A 19,347-nucleotide genomic window follows, 5' to 3' on the forward strand; every position below is an offset into this window, starting at 1 on the left:
TGTAATGAAAAATTTCGAACGCTACCAATCCATTGTCAGTGATTATCCTACCATGCACAAAGGCACTTTGAAACTTTCCAACAATATCCGGAAGGATTTGTTTGAGTCTATTTGCAATAGTTTTGGTAACTAATTTAAAAACAACATTACATAAAGAGATGGGCCTAAAGTCTTTGGCATATCTAGGATTTTTTATTTTTGGAATCATACAAATATGTGTCGAATTAATAGGGGAGTGATCAGCTTCATGATTTAGAATATTAAGCACATAATTAGTAATATCATTACCGACAATTCTCCACATTTTTTGGTAAAAGAGCGCCGGCATATCATCAGGTCCTGGTGCTTTGGTTGGGTGCATCTGTTTGAGGGCTTGGGTTACTTCTTCAACAGTGAAAGGCTGATCTAGGAATTCTCTTTTCTCTGCATCAACCCTATTCTTCACTATATTAGCCGTTTGTCTTGCTTCTTTCACACCCTCTGACCTGAAAATGTTATCAAAATACTCCACCATCACCTCTTCAATTTTCTCCTCCTCCTCATGTGTTACTCCGGCTTCATCCTTGATGGCTTTCACCCAATTCCTATTCTTTCTTTGTTAAGCTTTTTGGTGAAAGAATCTAGAGTTTTGGTCTCCATGCCTAAGCCAATTGGTTCGGGATCTTTGAGCCCACCAAGTTTCTTTCTCCTTAAGTGCTTCGTCCAAATTCGCTTTCACCTCTTTGATTTGCAAGATGACTCCTTCTTCCTGTTTTATGGTGTTTAGGTGTTGGAGTTTGTTTTGTAGCTTTCTTATCTTCGTTGGTATGTCTCCAAAGAGCTTATCCCTCCATCTATCTAACTCCTTCCTGCAGCAAGCTATTCTTCCTTGTATGGGTCCTTGCTCCCCTTTCCACACTTCTTCCACGAGTTTTTCACACTCTTCGTTGCTTAGCCAACATTATTCAAATCTGAACCTGTGAAGAATCTTCCTTCTTCGCCTTTTCTCACCCATCATATCAATTAAAATAGGACTATGGTCTGATTTGTATCTGCTGAGGTGTTGGACAATTGTTTTCAAAAAGGTTTGTTTCTATTCTATAGTTGCCAAAGCCCTATCTAACCTTTCTTGGATATTATCTTCTCCTGATTGGCCATTTGTCCATGTAAATGAATGGCCTACAAAGCCAAGATCAAGCAATTTATTAATTTGGACAGCATCTCTGAATCTCTGAACCTGCGAATAAGTAATCGGGTTCCCCCTTGCTTCTCCTCTTGTCCCATGATTTGGTTGAAATCTCCGAACACTATCCATGCCAAATTAGAGTCTCTCCCTAGCGACTTTAAGAGATCCCAGCTAATGTGTTTATTTTCATTCTCCGGCTTCCCATAAAATTCCGTTGCTCTCCACCTTTGCTCATTTTCTACCACTTCCACCTCCATATCTATGTGATTGGTAGATAAAGACCTGACTTCTACCTTGATGGTGCTGTCCCATAAAATTGCTAGGCCTCCAGCTCTTTGTTTACCATCACCCTCACAGTCCGCAGCCATTATATTAGCCATCCCTCCTTTATACCTCATTCTCATCATTTCTATTTTTTTTCTCCTTGTCTCCATAAGGAAAACAAGGTTGGGTCCTTGTTGTTTAATGAGCTTTATCAAAGCTCGGACTGCCCATGGGTTCCCAAGCCCACGACAGTTCCAACTAATCATCTTCATGGCCTTCGGCAGGGCTACTGAGCAGCCTCTGCCGTTAGAAGTATGGGTTCTGCGTTGATTTTTATCATCTTCACCTCAATACTATTAATCTCCATCTCCTCAGACTCTAGTGCCTTCCTCTTTTGTCCTTCAAAATCTGCATTTTCTTTTTCATTTTTTGTTGTTGCTGCCATTTGTCTTGCTTGCCTCTTCCAAGTTTTGTTTCCTTATTTTATTGTCTTCTTTGCTGTCTTTGTGCTGGTGACCTCTTCCAAGAGTGTTGGAATAAACTCTCTTTCTTGCTCCTTAATCTCTTTCTTTTTTGTTTCTTTCCTCTTTGCTTCTTCTTCTATGTTCTCTGTGCTCTCTTTTTGTTCTGCTTTTTCTAGTACGGATTCAGTGGCCATCGTCCGTGGTGTGTTGCTGTTTTGTTTCACTAGTGTTAAAGGAATTTCTTCTGTTCCTTCTTGTTCTATTCTTGCTCTCTGTTCTGGATTGTATTGTAATCGTTCTGCCTCCTTTCCCTTACTGTTAGATGACTCTGGTATATCTATCATTGTTAATCTCTCTAACTTTTCTAGCATTCTTGCGGTAAGCCTTTGCTGGGATATTGTGTTTTTTTTTCCTTTCTTTCTTCCGAGTCTCTGTTTTGTTGATTTTTCACTACTTTCACTATGCTTCCTATCAAATCGGCTTTCAACCAGGACCCAGCTCTTTAGATTTGTTCTCTCCCTTTTCCTTGTCATCTATTGCTTGTTGAAAATTACTTTTCTCATGCCCTATCAGCCCGCAGTAGTAACAGAAGTTTGGCAGCTTTTCGTATTTAAAATCTGTCCAGATCAACCCATCTTCATTGCTGCCAATATTCGTCCCTTTTAGGATGGGTTTGTTTATGTTAAGAGTTACTATGGCTTTTATGAAGCGCACTTGGTCTCTTGTGTTTTCAAAAACATCACACTCTTTAACAACACCCAACGCAGAGGCTATCTTCCTCTTCAGCACTCTATTTAAGTCTGTCTCTTTTTTAAAAAAAAATTAGTAGATTTTTGTCTTTAACTCTACTATTCTCAGACTTTCTGGTTTCTTCCAGATATTCTGCATTCCAGATTGTATCCATGCGCTGTTGATTCTTTTTTTGGTCAGTAATCTTTCTATTAAGCTATTTTTGCACTCTTGTAAGCCTTTTTTCACGTCTTCATTGTTGAACACTACCAAGAATTCTTCATCCTCTTGGTCTTGGGTTGTGTTTTGTGTATCTGGTATGGTGTTTGTGTTTGACATATTGGCTGTGTTTGTTGGAACAGAATCTCACCGATTTTTGCTGCACAATTACAGAAAAGCACGATGTGTACGGATGTTTTGTGCTACACCCCTTCAAACCCTAGGAGAGCATTGAGTTAGGAGGAGAGAGGATAGTCTCTTCTATTCGCTATCTTAATATTCAGCAAATGATTGCAATAAATTAGTCCTATGGTAGAAAACCTGTGTTCACGGTAAATTATGCAATTATATATGTATCCAGGGTATGAGCCCATAGTGGAAACATGAGTTAGGTGCATGGGCTTTCTCTCTTTTTGTCTTGGGTGCATGGGCTTTCTTTAGAGAACGAATACTAATAAATGGGCTCTCTTCAGAGGAAAAACAAGGTACATGGCTTTCCTGGATTCAATCTTCTAACTCTATGGCCCATAAAAAAATGGCCAGAATGTTCTACATCATTTTTTCTCAAAACCCAAAAAGAAAGAAAAACATTTTCCCTTCTATTTTTGTAAATACCAAGCATCGGTCAATGGAGAGTACAAACATACAAATAAAATTTTGTCCGTCGGACTGAAAAATGTCATGGATAATAAAAAAAAATTGTGCAATATTTAGTTTCTTTGTGCTATATCATAAGTAATAAAATTAAAAATCTAAAATAATTTGAATACAGTTAATTTTATCAACTAAATTGTAACATTTTGGTACGTGGAATATGATGATAACATTTTATCAACTAATTTTATCAGTTAATTTGTAACATTTGGTACAAATTTTCATCCATCTTGCAGTCTACGATTCAAATCCTGCCACAGGGTTAATTCGAGAATAAAATTTAGTGTCACTCAGGTCATCGTTGACTTTTGTTTGATTATGAGAGATGCAAATACGGTAGCAGATACTATGGCAAAGATGGCGATGAAGTTATAATTTTCACATGTGGAGCTTCTTTCACCTTGGGAAGAGTTTAAAAGTAGTCTTAAATGGGACTGTCCCTCTATCTAAGCAGTTCCTTGTTTTGTTTGTTTTATTTTTTTTTGTTTAATTTATTTCAGTCACAAAAAAAAAATACTGACTCTATCTACCAAATGAGGGGACATTAATTTTCTATAAGTACAATAATGATTTTTAATTATATATTACATATATTATAGTAATTATGTAGTTTTGGTAAGAAAAATTATTCACGTACAAGTCTTTTCACATACAAGTCATTTATTTATTCTTCTTTTTCTTTCTCCATTCCTCTTCTTTTTCTTCTCCTTCTTCTTCTTTTTCCGTGCCTCCTCTTCTTCTTCGTTTCTGCACGTTCTTCTTCATCTTCTTCTTCTTCGTTTCTTTCTTTTCTTGCATTCTCTTTCTCCTTCTTCATTTACGTGCTTTTTTTTCTGTTTTCTTTCTTCGTTATTCTCGATTTTCATTGTTTTTTGACATCAAATTTTGAAATCGTTTTTGAAGAAGAAGAAGCAGCAGAAGATGAAGATGAGAAAGAGAAAGAGTTCTGCATAAGGTGTACTTCAACAAATTTTGGGTGTATTTCTTAAATCTTTTGGTTGTATTTTCGTAATCCTTTGGGTGTATTTCTGTAATCCTTTGGGTGTATCTTTATAATCGTTTGGGTGAATTCCTGTAACCGTTTGAGTGTATTTATGTAATTGTTTGGGTGTATTTCTGTAATCATTTGGGTGTATTTCTGAAGTTCCATTATCTTCAAAACGATTACAAAGCTTGATTTCAGAAACCATAAAAATCGAAAAAAAAAACGAAGCAAGAATACCATTGATAAACACAGATAAAACAACGAATGAAAAGACAAAGAGAGAACGCACAAAGGAGATCAAATTTGACAAGAAACTCGTTTTTATGGAAGAAGAAGAAGAAGAAGAAGGAAGAGGAGGAGAAGAAGAAAGAGAAGAAGAAGAAAGAGGAGGAGCACGCCATAGAAATTGTATATGGGTCAGCATATTTTTTGTTAAGTTTCTCCCAACTTGTATGATGACTTGTAAACCAAATGACTTGTATGTGTAGCACTCCTCGTTTTGGTAATCAAATTCAAATGAGTCGATTCAGGTCGAATGTCTTGTGATTTTATTTTACTTTTTTAAACACCAATCTTAGTTATTTGTTTTTAAGGTACATATCACAGATCTATTGTTATTAATCACAAATCAATTCATGGTAGAGACATTTCTTTATCCTCCAAATTTCTCATTACAAAAATTGAGCTTTTCATTGCTTCGAAAAGGATCTTGCTGCTAATGAAATTCTTTATGTTTTGTAACAAAGGAAAGGATCTTCACAAAAATCTTTGTCAACAAAATGCAAGAACAAAGATAATTAAAGCTATTTCACAAGTAAATTTTATTCCTATCACAATGAAGAACAAAAGAGAGATATTAACTAAACCAACAATAGTACAAATAGTCAAACGACATCATCAGAGCTTGATACTTCTCCAGATTTGAAAGATCCAGGGATGAGAAAAGAGAAAGAACCTTCCGAGCCATCATCAAATTGAGGTTCAGTGAATTCATTAAAGCCACCAAAGTTAGCTTCAAAGTTCAATGGAGAGAAACAAGTAATAGGATCATCAATGTTTCCTTTTACATCCATGACATTTTGAACTCCATTTTCAGTTGAAGGATTTAATCCAGAACTGAAGCTCATAACTTCTGCTTTGCTATTATCTTGGTCTGGAAGGCCTGTTGTTCTTTTATAATTGTCTTCCATGGGAATGGCTGGTGTATGGCCTTGGAAAAGAGCAATATGTCCAAAAAGCTTGTCCTTCCTTGAAAATGTTGTGCCACATGAACAAAGCCATTTATCCTTGCCACAGTGCTTTTCATGAGTTTTAAGATCCGCCATGACTGAAAACTTCTTTATGTGGCATCTGCTGCAAGTGTAATTCTTGTCACAGTGTGTTCTTTTGTAATGATTTTTGACACACAAAATTGTCTTCAGAGGTTGAAATTTTTTGTGATCCTTGTTACGCTTGCAGCCAGCATAGGGGCAAGAATACCTCTTGATAAGCTTAGGTTGTGACTCAGATTCTTTATGAGGTTTTGCAAGAGCAGCTGCGGTTTTGTACTCATCACCATGGCCTCGCATGTGCATTCGGAGATTTGCATCTCTCTTGAATCCCTTCCCACAAATTGTACAGAAATGTGTATGTGGGGCAAGGATTTCTTCTTTTTCTAATTGTAAAATCTCATAGGAACCAGGCAGGAGGTTCTCTCCATCATCAGCATCTTCCTCATCCCTCAATTCATGTTCTTCCACATTGTACTTTTGCTCCAGATCACAATTATTTGGTAGATCATTCTTCAGTGAGCTCTCAGATAATTTATCTGCCCCACTATTTTGTGGTTGAACACTACTTTGGCCTGAGCCGGACGCAAAAGGAACCGTAATCCCCTGAAGCTGGCAAAGCTGTTGAACCAATGGACTGGTATTTGTAAGGGTATGTCTGGCAGAAGGGAGAAGACTACCTGCAGAAGAGATCAACTGAACAATAATTGATGTAAGATCAGCAGTAATGAGCTGTTGTTCCTGAGTTAACAGTTCATTAGGCTGTCCGAAAGTTTGGCCCTTTTTACTAACAATCAAGCACACTAACTCCTGAAGTTGATGAACCTTTTTTTCCAAGAAGGAAAGATTATTTAACATCACACTGGCATCCCAATTTTGGAGTATACTGGTTTGAGATGAGTCACTTGGTGGACAGTTTTCTTGATCAGCAATCTTAATGACATTCTTGGAAAGTAGAGACTGCATTTGAGAGGGTTGGTTAAAATCTTTGAAAGGTGCTTCTACCCTTTTCCCATAATCTGAAATTGAAGGATCAGGGGACAAGTTTATCTGCAATCCATTTCCACAATTAGTTAAGGAAGACAGCTCTGTCCAGGTGTTAGTACAAAGGCTTTCTTTCCTATCCATTTTAAACTATATATCTCTGTAATCAAGATCCCTGTAAACAAAATGTAAAGGAAGTGATGAGGTAGTGCATCAATTATTTTAGATTAAGTAGCAAAGATCCAACCAGAAGCTACAAGCTTATCTCTAAGGTAAAGTGAGGGATGACTAAAAGGGAAGATCAATAAAAAAAGAGTTAGAAATAGAATGATCTCCATTATCCAGTCCTAAGAAATTTACTATTCCACATAAATGTCCATAAGATTACAAAACTTGCATACCAATTGAAAATTGAAAGAACTAGCAGTAATCAGTTCAGAGAAAGGAAAGTACTAGTAGTATTAATGACTAAATCCCATGATCCATATAACAAAATATTTCGTAAAATGCCAAAGATCACCCTTCTTCAATTCTAGTGATCAACAAGTACCCAATATTTTTATACGGTAAAAGTGGATTCAGATAAACACAAAATCAGATTTTTCTCCAAGAAACAAAATCTCGATTCAGAGAGAACCCATTAAAGTAAACATAGGAAAAAAAATCAATAAAGGTACTTAACCAACAAAAGAAAGAAGGCATGCTTCTGAACAAGCTTAGAACATGGAAAATAGCAGCAGAAATCCATAGAAAAAATAAAAAATAAAAATCAGGCTAAGGATGAAAGCACTTACAGGTTCAAAACTCGATGGATGCTCTAAGTTCTAAGCTGAAAGTTCCATTTTTTATTTTACTATTTTAGAGAGAGAACCAGTTAAAGATAAACAAATAAATAAAACTATAAAAGAGAGCAAAAACAAAATTAAGAGGAAAAAAAGATGGTAAACAAAAAACAAAGTTTGCATTTAGTCAAACCCCCAATTATGACCCTTTATTTGTGGGTCAACTTATCCATCATCAATCACAACCGTTTATGGCTTGGGTGTATTTTAATCTATAACGACTTTTTTTTTTGGGTACAGACCTATAACGATTTACTTATATATAAAAATATATCTTATTTTTTATTATTATAATAGTAAAGTAAAATGAAAATTACATTGATGTGTTAAAGAAAGTTAAAATATCACATATAAATAGATTACACAATCTTATGTGATGATTTTTAATTATAGGCAGATAATAAAAGAATTTTAAATTAGAAATTTTAGTATTTAATAAATTTTGATCTTTATATAAGAAGACTAATTTGTCTAATGATATTTTTTGAAATCTAATAATCTTAAAATTGAGTTTGTTAAAAATTTATTTGTTTATCAAACATATTTTAATAATTTTATTAAACAAATATAAAACGAATTTATCTAAGAAAGAAAAATATCTTTAAAGGCCAATGTGAATATATCCTAAAAGATCCATTGCTTTGTTTGTCCCATACAATTTGGATGATTTTCTTACATTTTCACCGAAAGAGCAGAGATTCTTCTGCACGTTTTTTCTATATTTCCTTTTAATTAGTTCATCTACTTATATTTAATGGAAAGGACAATCAGAAATCAAGTGGGTTTACCTTTGTCCATTATTAAGGTTTACTTTAATTTTATCTTAATCTTTTTTTTAAGAGTTAGAAAAATGAATACATGTTAAATTATTTATTAAATTTGCAATTAGAAAGCCAAATATTTCTTGGTATTCTTACTTTAAAGGACTTTTAAGTTATTCCGGATTGTCCCCTCCTCTAACCATAGTCTCCCATGCATAACTATTATATTTTAAGCTTATATGATTGGCTATTCATATTCCTTTATATATAAATAAAAAAAAAAAAGTAGACTGAAAAGAGAAAGTATAGGAAGCCAATGAAATATTTGTATAATGTGTACAATGGAAGTTTAAGGATGTCTGATTCAGTATTAGAGATATAATCATTAGTGTTATCTTTTCCCATCAGCCGAAACTTTTGGGATGAGTGGTATCATGACATGGTGTTAGAGCTTTAGATCTAAAAGGTCAAGAGTTCGAGTAGCAGGACTCACCTGAAAAACATGTAATACCCACTGAAAATTGAAATGTCTCGATTCTTCAATGAATCATGTTTACTGTTTAGTGTTGTCTAAATAATAGCCTCAAATTATTCCCTATTACTTGAATATTGTTCATTGATATGGTGGTAATGGATCAATCTTGTGCAAGACAATGTGACTCAATCTTTCTCTACTGAAGTTTAGCTGGCCCTTTGCTAACTTAACACAGCTTTGATCTCATTTACATAGATTTGAGTCCCTCTAACTATGCAACATAAAATTTTTGGCATGCTAATTCTTCTGCAAAACATAGGTGTCACGTTAAATTATTAATAAAATTTTATATATGTCTCAGTAAGTTTATTATGTTATATCTACTAGCGCGAAAGTGAATAGTATTACTATTAATACTACCATAAACCAACTCTTTGGCCCAGAGTAAGGAAAAATATGAATCTGAAGGTAGATATTCTGAAGCACATACCTGTAAAGATTCAACCATTGAGTCAGTCATTGAGTCACTCTTTATTTCTTTCCAAATATTTTAAAAAGGTGGATAGTGCAATTTTATCATTGTTAGTGTTTCTGTCAACTAACCACTCTTCCAAAAGTTGAACATTTACATCTCTGTCACAAAACGTGATCTTTGGTTGTCAAAAAGGATGAAAGTGAGGATGTTTGAAGATGGGAGGAGAGGACGCATTTGCATGAATCATCCTTAATATTCAAACCAAGAAAGCAACATTCCTATGTGAACAAAAGATTTAGAAGGAAACAGCAGTGGCACCTTTTCAAGGCAAGAACTTGATAGTTTTCGGCGGAAGTAATCGGCATACTTTGTAAGGGCATATGGTTTGCCCACAGTCCTTATTCCAACGATCCATGCTTCTTAACAAGTTTTACAGCAGTCTTTCGACCAAAACTAGGGACCATGTGTTGGATACAAGGAACACCATCTACTTCATCACCTACAATACATCCTACAAAGCGAGAGCACACATTAATAACAATATTACACATAATGACAGTAAGATTTATCACCAGTTACAAGAACTTCACATATTGTCAATGAATATATATGTCAAACATATCAAACGATGGCTAGGTGTATGTTGTACTCACTAAGACTCAGATCACATTGGGGGTCACAATTATACTGATCTTTGTAGTGCTTCAGAGTGTAGAAGGACCACCTTCTTAACTCTGGCAATGCCATAACTATTTGCACATCTTCAAAGATAAGATGCTTGAAATCCTTATCAGGGGAGGCTATCACCACTCGAAATCCTTTATCGAGAACTTGTCCCGCAAGTGTCGCCACAACATCATCGGCCATCGACTTTTAAATCAGCATGCTTTCATCTTGCACTAATGAATAATGTGATTGAATCAAAGTAAAGTAAATAATGAAACACTAAGGCATATATAGACACAAAGCATCTTGTTCATGAGAATAAAAACTCACAGGCACATTGCATTTTCAAAAAACATCGCTGATAACTTGATAGGACTTGCCAACATAGCCTTTTGAAAGTCTCTGTAAAGATGATAAGTGTCTCATGAACTTTGTTCTCTGTGCTTTATAAGAAGGTAGTAAATGTATACGATGCTCACTACCTCTATTCTAAAACATAACAATAAAAAATATATATAATCATGAGATAAATCTCAAAGGGTTGTCACAAAATTGGAAATAATAACTAATTTATGTTCAAATACAATTAATTAACTATTTTTATATACAAATAATTGAATAATAAATCATAACCAATTCAATTCAATGGGGACAACAGCAGAACCAAAATATAAGGCAGAAAGAGAATGTTACAGAGTCTTACAGCAATGACAGGGTCAGTATGACTGACTTGGGAGAGGAAAAGAGAGAGCCATCGAAGAAAAGAGTTCAAGATGGGCTTGCTTCCTTCGTAACAGAGTGGATTAACATCTAAAAAGAACGCTCTTTTTTTCTTCTCCTTGTTGTGCCCACCAACTGTTTGATTCAATGAGTCTGAAGAATTAAGCTTCGTTTTCTTGGTAGTTAGTGCTGTGGCAGGCTTCTGAATTTTACGTGATACTACCGACAATGAAACTGTGGGATTGAAGTTGCAGCTGCACCAAAAACAGTGTTGAGCAAGGTAAGACCCTGCCAGCAACCTTGTTTCAGGTGATCTCATGTTCGGATCAGACAACATAGTAGTAGTAACCATTTCTTCCTACTCTCTCCCCAATGCTTTTACATTCTCCACATATAAGCTTTTTTTTTTTATACAAGTCTTTATAAGTAATTTATATTAACGCGCTTCGAACCGTATTGCACGTTTTCACTGCACCTGCACGCTTTCCTCTTTTTATTCCTCTTCTTTTCTTTCGTTTCTTGCCTTTTCTTTCTCCTTATTCATTTACTTGCTTTTCTCTTTGTTTTCTTTTTTCGTTATTCTCGATTTCCATTATTTTTTGATATCAAGCTCTGAAATCGTTTTTGAAGAAAAAGAAACAGCAGAAGATGAGGAGGAGAAGAGAATGAATTCTGAATTATGCATAAAGTGTACTTCAACGAATTTTGGGTATATTTCTTAAATCCTTTGGGTGTAGTTTTGTAATCATTTTGTGTATTTCTGTAATTCTTTGGGTATATTTCTATAATCGTTTTGGGTGTATTTTTATAATCGTTTGAGTGTATTTCTGTAATCGTTTGAGTGTATTTTTAAAGTTCCATTATCTTCAAATTTGGCAAGAAACTCGTTTTTATGGAGGAGGAAGAAGAAGAATCGTTCATAATGCATGATGAGTAGTGCACTTTGAAAACAGGAAGTAGTTGAATAACGTGTGTTTATTTACTCTTGAATGTGGGAATGTAATGCGTGGGAATGTAATGCTTGTGTTTTGTTGGACTTGTGCCAACTTACAAGACTTGTAAACTAAAAAGACTTGTATGTGTAGTAGGGGTGTTCAAATCCAAACCGATCCAAATTAAACCGCTCATCCAATCCAATTCAAACCGAAAACTGATTAAAACCGCACTAATTCGGATTTGATTGGATTCTATTTTTTACAAACCGCTGGATCGGATCGGATTTCAGATCTACTTTTCATAATCGATCCAATCCAATCCAAACTGCACAATGTACTACAATATTATTATTTTATTATTATATTTACAATTATACTTATAACATGTTCAATTTGTTATACATTCTTATATTATTCAGTATTATTATTATTTAATAAATATTTTATGTTCAAAACGTTATTTATTTATTTATTTATTTTAACTAACCTATAATTTTATTTCTATTGTTATATTATCGTTAGCTTTTAAAAATATTGTTGAGACTTGTTATGTTATTGTTGATTATTTAAAATTTGATGTTAAAACTTGTTATATGTATTTAATTTTTCTGATTTACAAAACCGCAAATTCAATCCAATCCAAACCGCTTGAAATTGGATCGGATCGGATCGGATTTTTTTTTTAAAGTCATCCAATTCAAACCGCACCGCAAACAAAATTAGTGTTCGGATCGAATGAGTTTTTGACTCAAAACCGATCCAAATCGCACCGCGAACACCCCTAATGTGTAGTCGTTGAAAAAACCGTTTCGGAAATTTTTTTTTTCAAAACCCCACTCTTAAACGACGTCGTTTGACGTTTTTAATTTGAAAAAAAAAAAAAAAAAACCAGTTTGAAGCTACCCACCCCAATACCCCATTCTCATCTCTCTCTCTCACTCACTCTCAGCTCACCTTGGTTCACCGCCACCACACTCTCGCCGGATCCTCCGCCAGTGAGTGCTCGAGCTGTGTGTGGTTGTTGCTGCCTGCACTGCAGCGTGCGTGGTTGTCTCTGCTCGATTCTGCCAGGTCTTAAATTTTGCTCTTCGGCTCTAATGGATATAATTTCCCAATTACAAGAACAAGTTAATTTAATTGCACATCTTGCCTTCAATACCATTGGGACCTTGCAAAGGGATGCTCCTCCTAACCGGCTCTCCCCACATTACCCTGAACCACCTCCAAATCCTACGGAGGATGGCTCAAACTTTTCTGAACAGCCCAAGCTGATGAGTGCTGGTTTGGTGAAGGCTGCTAAACAGGTATGCACCATTTTAGCTAAAGCACAGGCTTCCTTACTTCTTGTTTTCTTGAAACGTTTTTGCTATCTTTTCTGCAGTTTGATGCATTAGTTGCGGCACTTCCAATATCTGAGGGAGGTGAAGAAGCACAGATTAAAAGAATTGCTGACCTACAGGTGTTGACCTAACTACTTTTTAATTTTATTTTAGGGTTTTTGCTGTGCTTAATAATGTAAAGCCTCATCTGAAGAGGGAATTAGTTGTTAGTTGTTACATTGGGATTCTGCTTATATTTGTACTTCACATTACAGGCTGAGAATGATGCTATAGGCCAAGAACTACAGAAGCAACTCGAAGCTGCAGGTTATCTCCAATTTCAGTCCTTTCATCCAAGTTTTCTGCTTAATTTCTATTCAGATCGTACTAAGATGTAAATTTATGTTGATTACTAAGATATGATTAGGAGAGATATCTCTAGCTAGTATAGTTGTTATCTAGCGGCCTTATTGAACAGCAACATTTTGGTCATACTCATATTTAGAAAAACTGTTTAATCTTTAATAGAAGTATCTAATAAGATGTTTTGAATGGTTATCCATGTGTGTAATTTATATAACATAAGATTCTCCAAGTGCAATGATTTTGAATAATGAACTGGTTTCAAGCTACTTTAGCATTTCTTTTTCTTGTTCTTTTGTTTATTAGGGTAAACTCACATTGCTCTATAATTTGATCAAGGTTGTTAGCTAACATTCTTGCCTGCTTCTTGATTTCAGAGAAGGAATTAAATCAAGTTCAGGATTTGTTTAAACGAGCGTCAGATAACTGTTTGAATTTGAAGAAACCTGAATGAAGAAACTGGAATGGTTCCATTGGCAGGGGATATTGGCACTATGGTAGCCACAACTTTATCTCCAGTTTGACATGAATCATGATCTGCAGTATAATTTTTTGGAAGCCTTTGTTAGGTTATTAGATTCTTCACCTGGACGAGGCTGTTGTAGCCACTCTATCAAATTGACATTTAATTATGTTGTGTTAGAACTTAGAAGTTGGTAATGTTAATATTATTATAGGAATTTGTTATCAGACATGTTCCAAAATTATACCAATGTCCCCTAAGTAAGTTGGTAAAATAGTTGAATTAACTGACTAATCAAGATTGACAGCTAACAATTCTCTCTAACAACCAGATTTGTGGAGTTGCTTACTTCTACTACACGAGACACTTAAAAGTTTTGCTTAACAAAAATGTAGTATGGAATTGTTCTACATTTTTCTTAATTGGAAATTAAATACAAACACCTTGTCAATAAATTTTTCCCAAACACACATTTATTATCACAGGAAAATATTTCTAATTGTTTAACATTTTTCTATCAAAAATCTTAACATTAAGTCCTTTTTTGTGAAGTCTTACACAGTTATACCAAATTACTATTATGATATAAATATATATTTAACGATCATTTTCGTTTTCTTTGAAAAATGCAAGGCAGGCAAAAACATCCAATATGACATTGAATAATTTGGAGCTTCAGCAAAACACTGTAATAGAAAATAACATTGCTATTATAGTATTATTATGTATATAAAATCCTTGATAAAGTTTAGATCCTTCTTAAAATTTTCCTCTAAAATTGGAGGATCTAGAATCCAACACCTTGAACTAAATGACATCAACACTTGTATGTATGATCTAATATGATTTCACTGTACAAAAATAGCATAATAAGCAAAATCTGTGCTATCAGATATTCTCTTTCATCTGTAAATTCTATGCTAGAAAAGAAAAGTTCCTACTTAGAAGATTTATTTCATTGCAACCTTGCATAACAAATACTATGATGACTTCATCTATCTAGCATTAAGAAGCATTCTTAGCACACTCTTCATCTTTGGTCTTGTTTCTGGGGATGTACTAACACAAACAAGAGCAATCTGCAGAATTGCTAGCATCTGGTTTCTCACAGCTTGAGATGTTTTGCTAACATTGGAATCAAGAATGTAATCTTTGTTCATTGAATTATGCAAAACCCACTTCACCAATTCGGTTCCCTCTGTCACCGCAGGCTTTCCAGTCAGCAGTTCAAGCAGGATGACCCCAAAGCTATATACATTCCCAGCCACTGTTACTGTCATTGTATATGCATACTCTGCCAATCAACCAACCAACAAACAAAGCAAGTTAAGGTACATGCATGAGTTGAATGCACTTTCAAGGTCCTGTGCACATCTAGTATTTGGTGAATTTACTCAAATTCTCTTTGTAATTTGAATTAGGCAGAAGCAGTTGAGTAAATAAGATCATGACTAATACTATGTGAATATTGGTTAAGGAATAACTTTGCTAATAAGTAGCACTCAAAATTAGAGGTTGATCCAAAATTTGACATTCTCCTACATTATATAGTATTATTCTAACTAATGAAAAACTAATTGGAATCAAAAGTAGGAGAGTTTCTTACCTGGAGGAACATAGCCAACAGAACCAGCAAGAGCAGAAAAATTTCCTGTACTTTTGGAAGGATCAATGACCTTGTAGTGTTCAATATCTCCAACCAGAGGCTCCTTGAGGGACTTGAGCATAATACTTTTACTTGACAGATCAAGAAGTAGTAATGGACTTGAGGTGATGCCATGAAGAAAAGAGAGACCTTGAGCCACACCAACTGCTATACTATATCTGCTAGCCCAATCCAAAGAGTTTCCCATGCTTCCATGATGAAGAACATCAAAGAGGGAACCATTTGAGACAAACTCATATAATGTGTAAGCTGCATCACTGGACAAAACATAGGCTAAAGGAGTCATGACATTTGAATTGTTCAATTTCGCCAAGGCCTCCATCTCTTTCCCAATTCTAACATGGCTGCTCGCTGGCAATGCCCTTTCAGTTGAATTCATCTTCTTGACAAAATAGATTGATCCAGATGGCATGATGGCCTTGTAATAAGTTGAAAACCTGGTCTTCAAAGTAACATTGGATGTTTCAGCAACAGCTTCCATGGCCTTGGAGAAGTCAATGTTTGATCTGTGGAGACCATTAAGAGTTAACAAATGACTTTGGACAACCTGAGGAAGGCGATGATCTTCGCCTGAATGTATATTCTCATCGTTAACCTTCGAATAGTGTCGTGACACAAGCACAAGCAGCAGAGTGACAAGGCCAACAAGAAACACGGCTGCTGCAATTGCAACAAGGATTGCCACAACAACAGATGATCCCTTCTTTCTAGATCCCGGGTAATAGCTTGGTGTTGGGTTGTCCGATGCAGGAGGCAGTACTAAACTGGTTCCATTGTATTCAACCTGAACAAAATGGGTAAATTTTGGAAGAACACCAGAAAGCTGATTGTTGTTAGTAAGTAACAACTCTGTCAAAGATTTCATTCCGGCTAGATCATCAGGAACTCCACCAGAAAATTTGTTATACGAGAGATCCAATATTTCCAGGTTATCCAAACTACTCAAACTGCTGGGAATTGATCCACTAAAGTTGTTGTTACTAAGATTCACGGCAACCTGTAGAGACATTGGCATACTTGGGATAGCACCACTTAGTTGGTTTCCACCTAGTTGAAGATCCAGAAGGCTTGTTGAGATGCCAATGGATGGAGGTATGGAACCACTCAGGTTGTTCATTTGCAAGTTCAGGAACTTAAGGTTGCTCAAGCTTGATATCTGGGATGGAATCGATCCGGTCAAAGAGTTCTGGCTCAAATTCAGTGTTAACAACTTTTGTAGTTGGCCAATTTGAAATGGAGTTGTGATTGTGCCATAAAACTTGTTCATTTGAAGTTTTAAGACTTGAAGATTGCTAAGATTTCCAAGCTCTGGTGGCAATGTCCCACTCAAATGATTCTGAGACAAATCCAGCAATGCCAGGTTGAGGCAAGAACCCAATATAGCTGGAATTGCTCCTGTCAGTGCATTACTTTCCAGTTCCAAGTATGTCAAATTCTGAGCTTTTGCAAAAGCATCTGAGGGAATGTCTCCCTTCAGCAAATTGTTCCCTAATCTCAACCTGATCATGCTAGGAGAAATACTTGTGAGTAACAATGTTCCACTCAAAGTATTATTGGACAAATCCACAACCTCCATTTTTGGTGAAGATAAAATGTTTTTTGGAATGGGACCAGACAAACTATTGCCACTAAGATCCAAACTGATAAGATTATTTGAAATGTCAGAAGGTAAAGAACCACTGAAACGGTTCAGGTTTGCAGCAAATCTTACAAGGGTTGTGATGTTCAGGATTGAGATTGGAATTGGACCACTGAGGTTATTAGATGAAAGAATCAAAGTTTGCAACTTAGATAGCTGTACAATATGGGTAGGAATTGCACCTGAAAGAGTATTTCCCCCGAGATCAATCAAAGTCAAGTTTTCATAACTAAACAGTTCTTCAGGGATTTCTCCTTGAAATTGGTTGTTAGAGAGCACAAGTTGCTCCAGAACCATGGACTTGCCCAATTTGGTGGGAAGAGTACCATTGAAGTTGTTGTGAGTAAGGTTCAAACTCTTGAGCCTAATCATTTCATCTAACTGAATATCAATACTACTTCCCAATACATTGAAAGACATGTCTAGATATTCAAGTGCATCAAAACCAAGGAAAGTAGGTAAAGAACCTGATAAAAAGTTTCTACTGAAATTCAGCAGCTTTAAGTACTTTATCCTTCCACATTCAGTAATGAACTCTGCAGGGATTGAGGTGAGACTGTTGTTGGATACATCAAGATGCTGCAGGGTTTCAAGTTGGCAAAGAACAGGAAGGAAGCCACTGGAAGAGAGAGAGTTCCCAGATAGAGAAATCATGATGACATGGGATTTGGTAGAGTCACAAGTGACTCCATTCCATGAACATGGATTTGAATGATTGCCACTATTCCATGGAGCAGAGGTACCAAGTAGCTTGGAGAGATTGGCCATGGTGCTAGTTTGGTTTTGAGACAGCTGAGACATCACCATGATGGGGCAGTAGCAGCAACAGAGAAGAAAAACACAAAGGAAAGAGGTGTACATGTACTCATACCTGGCCATGTTTTATTGGAGTGTGTGTGTGATATTTTATTGTGGATTCAAGTGAACATGGATAACTGAGAATATGTGTAAGATAGTGTATTGCATATATTAATAAAATGGGTGTGTTTTAATTTAGTTATTGAGTTTGAAGGTGTGGAAGGTGGAAGGAAAAGCGTGCAAGCGTATGTATTGGGACTTGGGATTTGCAGTGGAGTTGACTCACATTGCCGGGTCTCTCACTCACTCATCTCTGTGACATGCACTGCAATTACACACACAATGTTCAAAGTTCAAACACATTGACCTTGACCAACACTTTTTTATTTAAAATAATATGTATGTTCATACTTCATCATGTTTATTTAAAATCATTTTGATAGTAATACACATTTAGCTAAATAAACTGAAGGGTAAAGTATTAAATTGGTCTTATATATTTGGGCATAATTCTGTTTTGATTCTTAAAATTTAAAGTGTTCTATTTAAATTTAAAAATGTTTTATTTAATATCAATTTAGTTCCACAGTGAAGTTAAAGTTAAATAATTAACGAAATGTCCTACATAATAACAATACAAGAACAAAATCGATAATATGGAGAACATGTATAAGCTCCAGAGGCACAAAATTAACCGTTAATGCATTAATATATTTATTTATTTTTTTTCTTATAATATAAATAAAATATTTTCTATAGAACTAAAGAGAATGATAAATAAATGTATTGATGAATCAACAGTTGATTTTGTGCATCTGGAGCTTGTACTTATTCTCCAGATTATCGATTTTGTTCTTTTACTGTTATTATGTAGGACATTCCGTTAATTATTTAAGTTTGACCTCATTGTGGGACTAAATTGATGCTAAATAAAATTTTTTTAGATTCAAATAAGACACTTTAAACCTTAAGAACTAAAACAGAATTATGTCCAAACATAAAAACCAATTTAGTATTTTACCCTAAATTAAATTATTCATGCATAAAAGGATAAATTTCAAGGTGAATGCTATGGTGCCTAAATTATGATGCCTAATTTACTAAAAAAGATAAAAAAATAATATTTAATAAACTTTTAAATATTTTAATTTTATTTTATATATTTTATTTTTTACTTATAAAAATAAGTTAGACAATTTAGACACCACAATAAAAGACACTATAAAATCCACCAAATTTCAATTAGTATGATGAAGTTCAGAGGAGTTTGACTAAGGAGAGTGGCATGATGATGGGATTGGATGTTTTGGAATTAGAAAAGTGAAAAAGTGGAAAATGTGTTGTAGTTGTTGCAGAACTGAATGCTGCTGATTTATTCAAAGACGCGTATCTGCAACTTAAACTACACGGAATGCGAGGACTCGCAACTCACAAAGTCCTTCTACTCAAGACCAATCTTGCAAAATTTCATAATTTAATAACTATACACAATT

General features: G+C 35.1%; 4 protein-coding genes across 5 annotated transcripts; 1 reads left to right on the forward strand and 3 right to left on the reverse strand.

Moving 5' to 3' along the window:
- Positions 1 to 5,172: 5,172 nt before the first annotated feature.
- Positions 5,173 to 7,874, reverse strand: LOC107645031 (protein SENSITIVE TO PROTON RHIZOTOXICITY 1). Of its 2 annotated transcripts, none has more exons than XM_016349039.3 (2): positions 7,527 to 7,874; positions 5,173 to 6,798 (listed from the first exon to the last, which is right to left on the reverse strand). In XM_016349039.3, exon 2 carries the CDS (start codon positions 6,712 to 6,714, stop codon positions 5,365 to 5,367), a length of 1,350 nt encoding a protein of 449 aa, XP_016204525.1. In that variant the 5' UTR covers positions 6,715 to 6,798; positions 7,527 to 7,874; the 3' UTR covers positions 5,173 to 5,364. The 2 variants fall into 2 exon arrangements, with proteins under 2 accessions (XP_016204525.1, XP_016204524.1); XM_016349038.3 differs by having other exon boundaries at positions 5,173 to 6,907.
- Positions 7,875 to 8,643: 769 nt separating this feature from the next.
- LOC148543489 (uncharacterized) lies at positions 8,644 to 11,033 on the reverse strand. Its single transcript, XM_088498011.1, has 4 exons — positions 10,608 to 11,033; positions 10,434 to 10,440; positions 9,939 to 10,155; positions 8,644 to 9,796 (listed from the first exon to the last, which is right to left on the reverse strand). Exons 1-4 carry the CDS (start codon positions 11,021 to 11,023, stop codon positions 9,684 to 9,686), a joined length of 753 nt encoding a protein of 250 aa, XP_088354137.1. The 5' UTR covers positions 11,024 to 11,033; the 3' UTR covers positions 8,644 to 9,683.
- A 1,460-nt stretch (positions 11,034 to 12,493) lies between these two features.
- On the forward strand, positions 12,494 to 13,995 carry LOC107642251 (mediator of RNA polymerase II transcription subunit 21). Its single transcript, XM_088498469.1, has 4 exons — positions 12,494 to 12,910; positions 12,988 to 13,065; positions 13,201 to 13,252; positions 13,666 to 13,995. The coding sequence occupies exons 1-4, from the start codon at positions 12,704 to 12,706 to the stop codon at positions 13,740 to 13,742; spliced, it is 414 nt and encodes a 137-aa protein (XP_088354595.1). The 5' UTR covers positions 12,494 to 12,703; the 3' UTR covers positions 13,743 to 13,995.
- Positions 13,996 to 14,445: 450 nt separating this feature from the next.
- Positions 14,446 to 18,161, reverse strand: LOC107645030 (leucine-rich repeat transmembrane protein kinase family protein). The gene is made up of 2 exons (XM_016349037.3): positions 15,358 to 18,161; positions 14,446 to 15,045 (listed from the first exon to the last, which is right to left on the reverse strand). Exons 1-2 carry the CDS (start codon positions 17,933 to 17,935, stop codon positions 14,747 to 14,749), a joined length of 2,877 nt encoding a protein of 958 aa, XP_016204523.1. The 5' UTR covers positions 17,936 to 18,161; the 3' UTR covers positions 14,446 to 14,746.
- Positions 18,162 to 19,347: the final 1,186 nt, after the last annotated feature.

This window comes from Arachis ipaensis, chromosome B9 (assembly GCF_059453495.1).
Source record: "Arachis ipaensis isolate K30076 ecotype BB chromosome B9, ASM5945349v1, whole genome shotgun sequence".
In the NCBI taxonomy this organism is placed as follows: Eukaryota; Viridiplantae; Streptophyta; class Magnoliopsida; order Fabales; family Fabaceae; genus Arachis; species Arachis ipaensis.

What these genes read in the sequence shown, in the direction of transcription:
- LOC107645031 (XM_016349038.3), bottom strand. Translation starts at nt 6,876, where the DNA reads ATGGATAGGAAAGAAAGCCTTTGTACTAACACCTGGACAGAGCTGTCT.
- LOC107642251 (XM_088498469.1), top strand. Translation starts at nt 12,704, where the DNA reads ATGGATATAATTTCCCAATTACAAGAACAAGTTAATTTAATTGCACAT. An exon ending in TGGTGAAGGCTGCTAAACAG is followed by an intron (nt 12,911 to 12,987) that starts GTATGCACCATT and finishes TCTTTTCTGCAG; the next exon opens with TTTGATGCATTAGTTGCGGC. An exon ending in AAAGAATTGCTGACCTACAG is followed by an intron (nt 13,066 to 13,200) that starts GTGTTGACCTAA and finishes TTCACATTACAG; the next exon opens with GCTGAGAATGATGCTATAGG.
- LOC148543489 (XM_088498011.1), bottom strand. Translation starts at nt 11,023, where the DNA reads ATGGTTACTACTACTATGTTGTCTGATCCGAACATGAGATCACCTGAA. An exon ending in CCAATGTGATCTGAGTCTTA is followed by an intron (nt 9,797 to 9,938) that starts GTGAGTACAACA and finishes CTCGCTTTGTAG; the next exon opens with GATGTATTGTAGGTGATGAA.
- LOC107645030 (XM_016349037.3), bottom strand. Translation starts at nt 17,935, where the DNA reads ATGGCCAGGTATGAGTACATGTACACCTCTTTCCTTTGTGTTTTTCTT. An exon ending in TGTTGGCTATGTTCCTCCAG is followed by an intron (nt 15,046 to 15,357) that starts GTAAGAAACTCT and finishes GTTGATTGGCAG; the next exon opens with AGTATGCATATACAATGACA.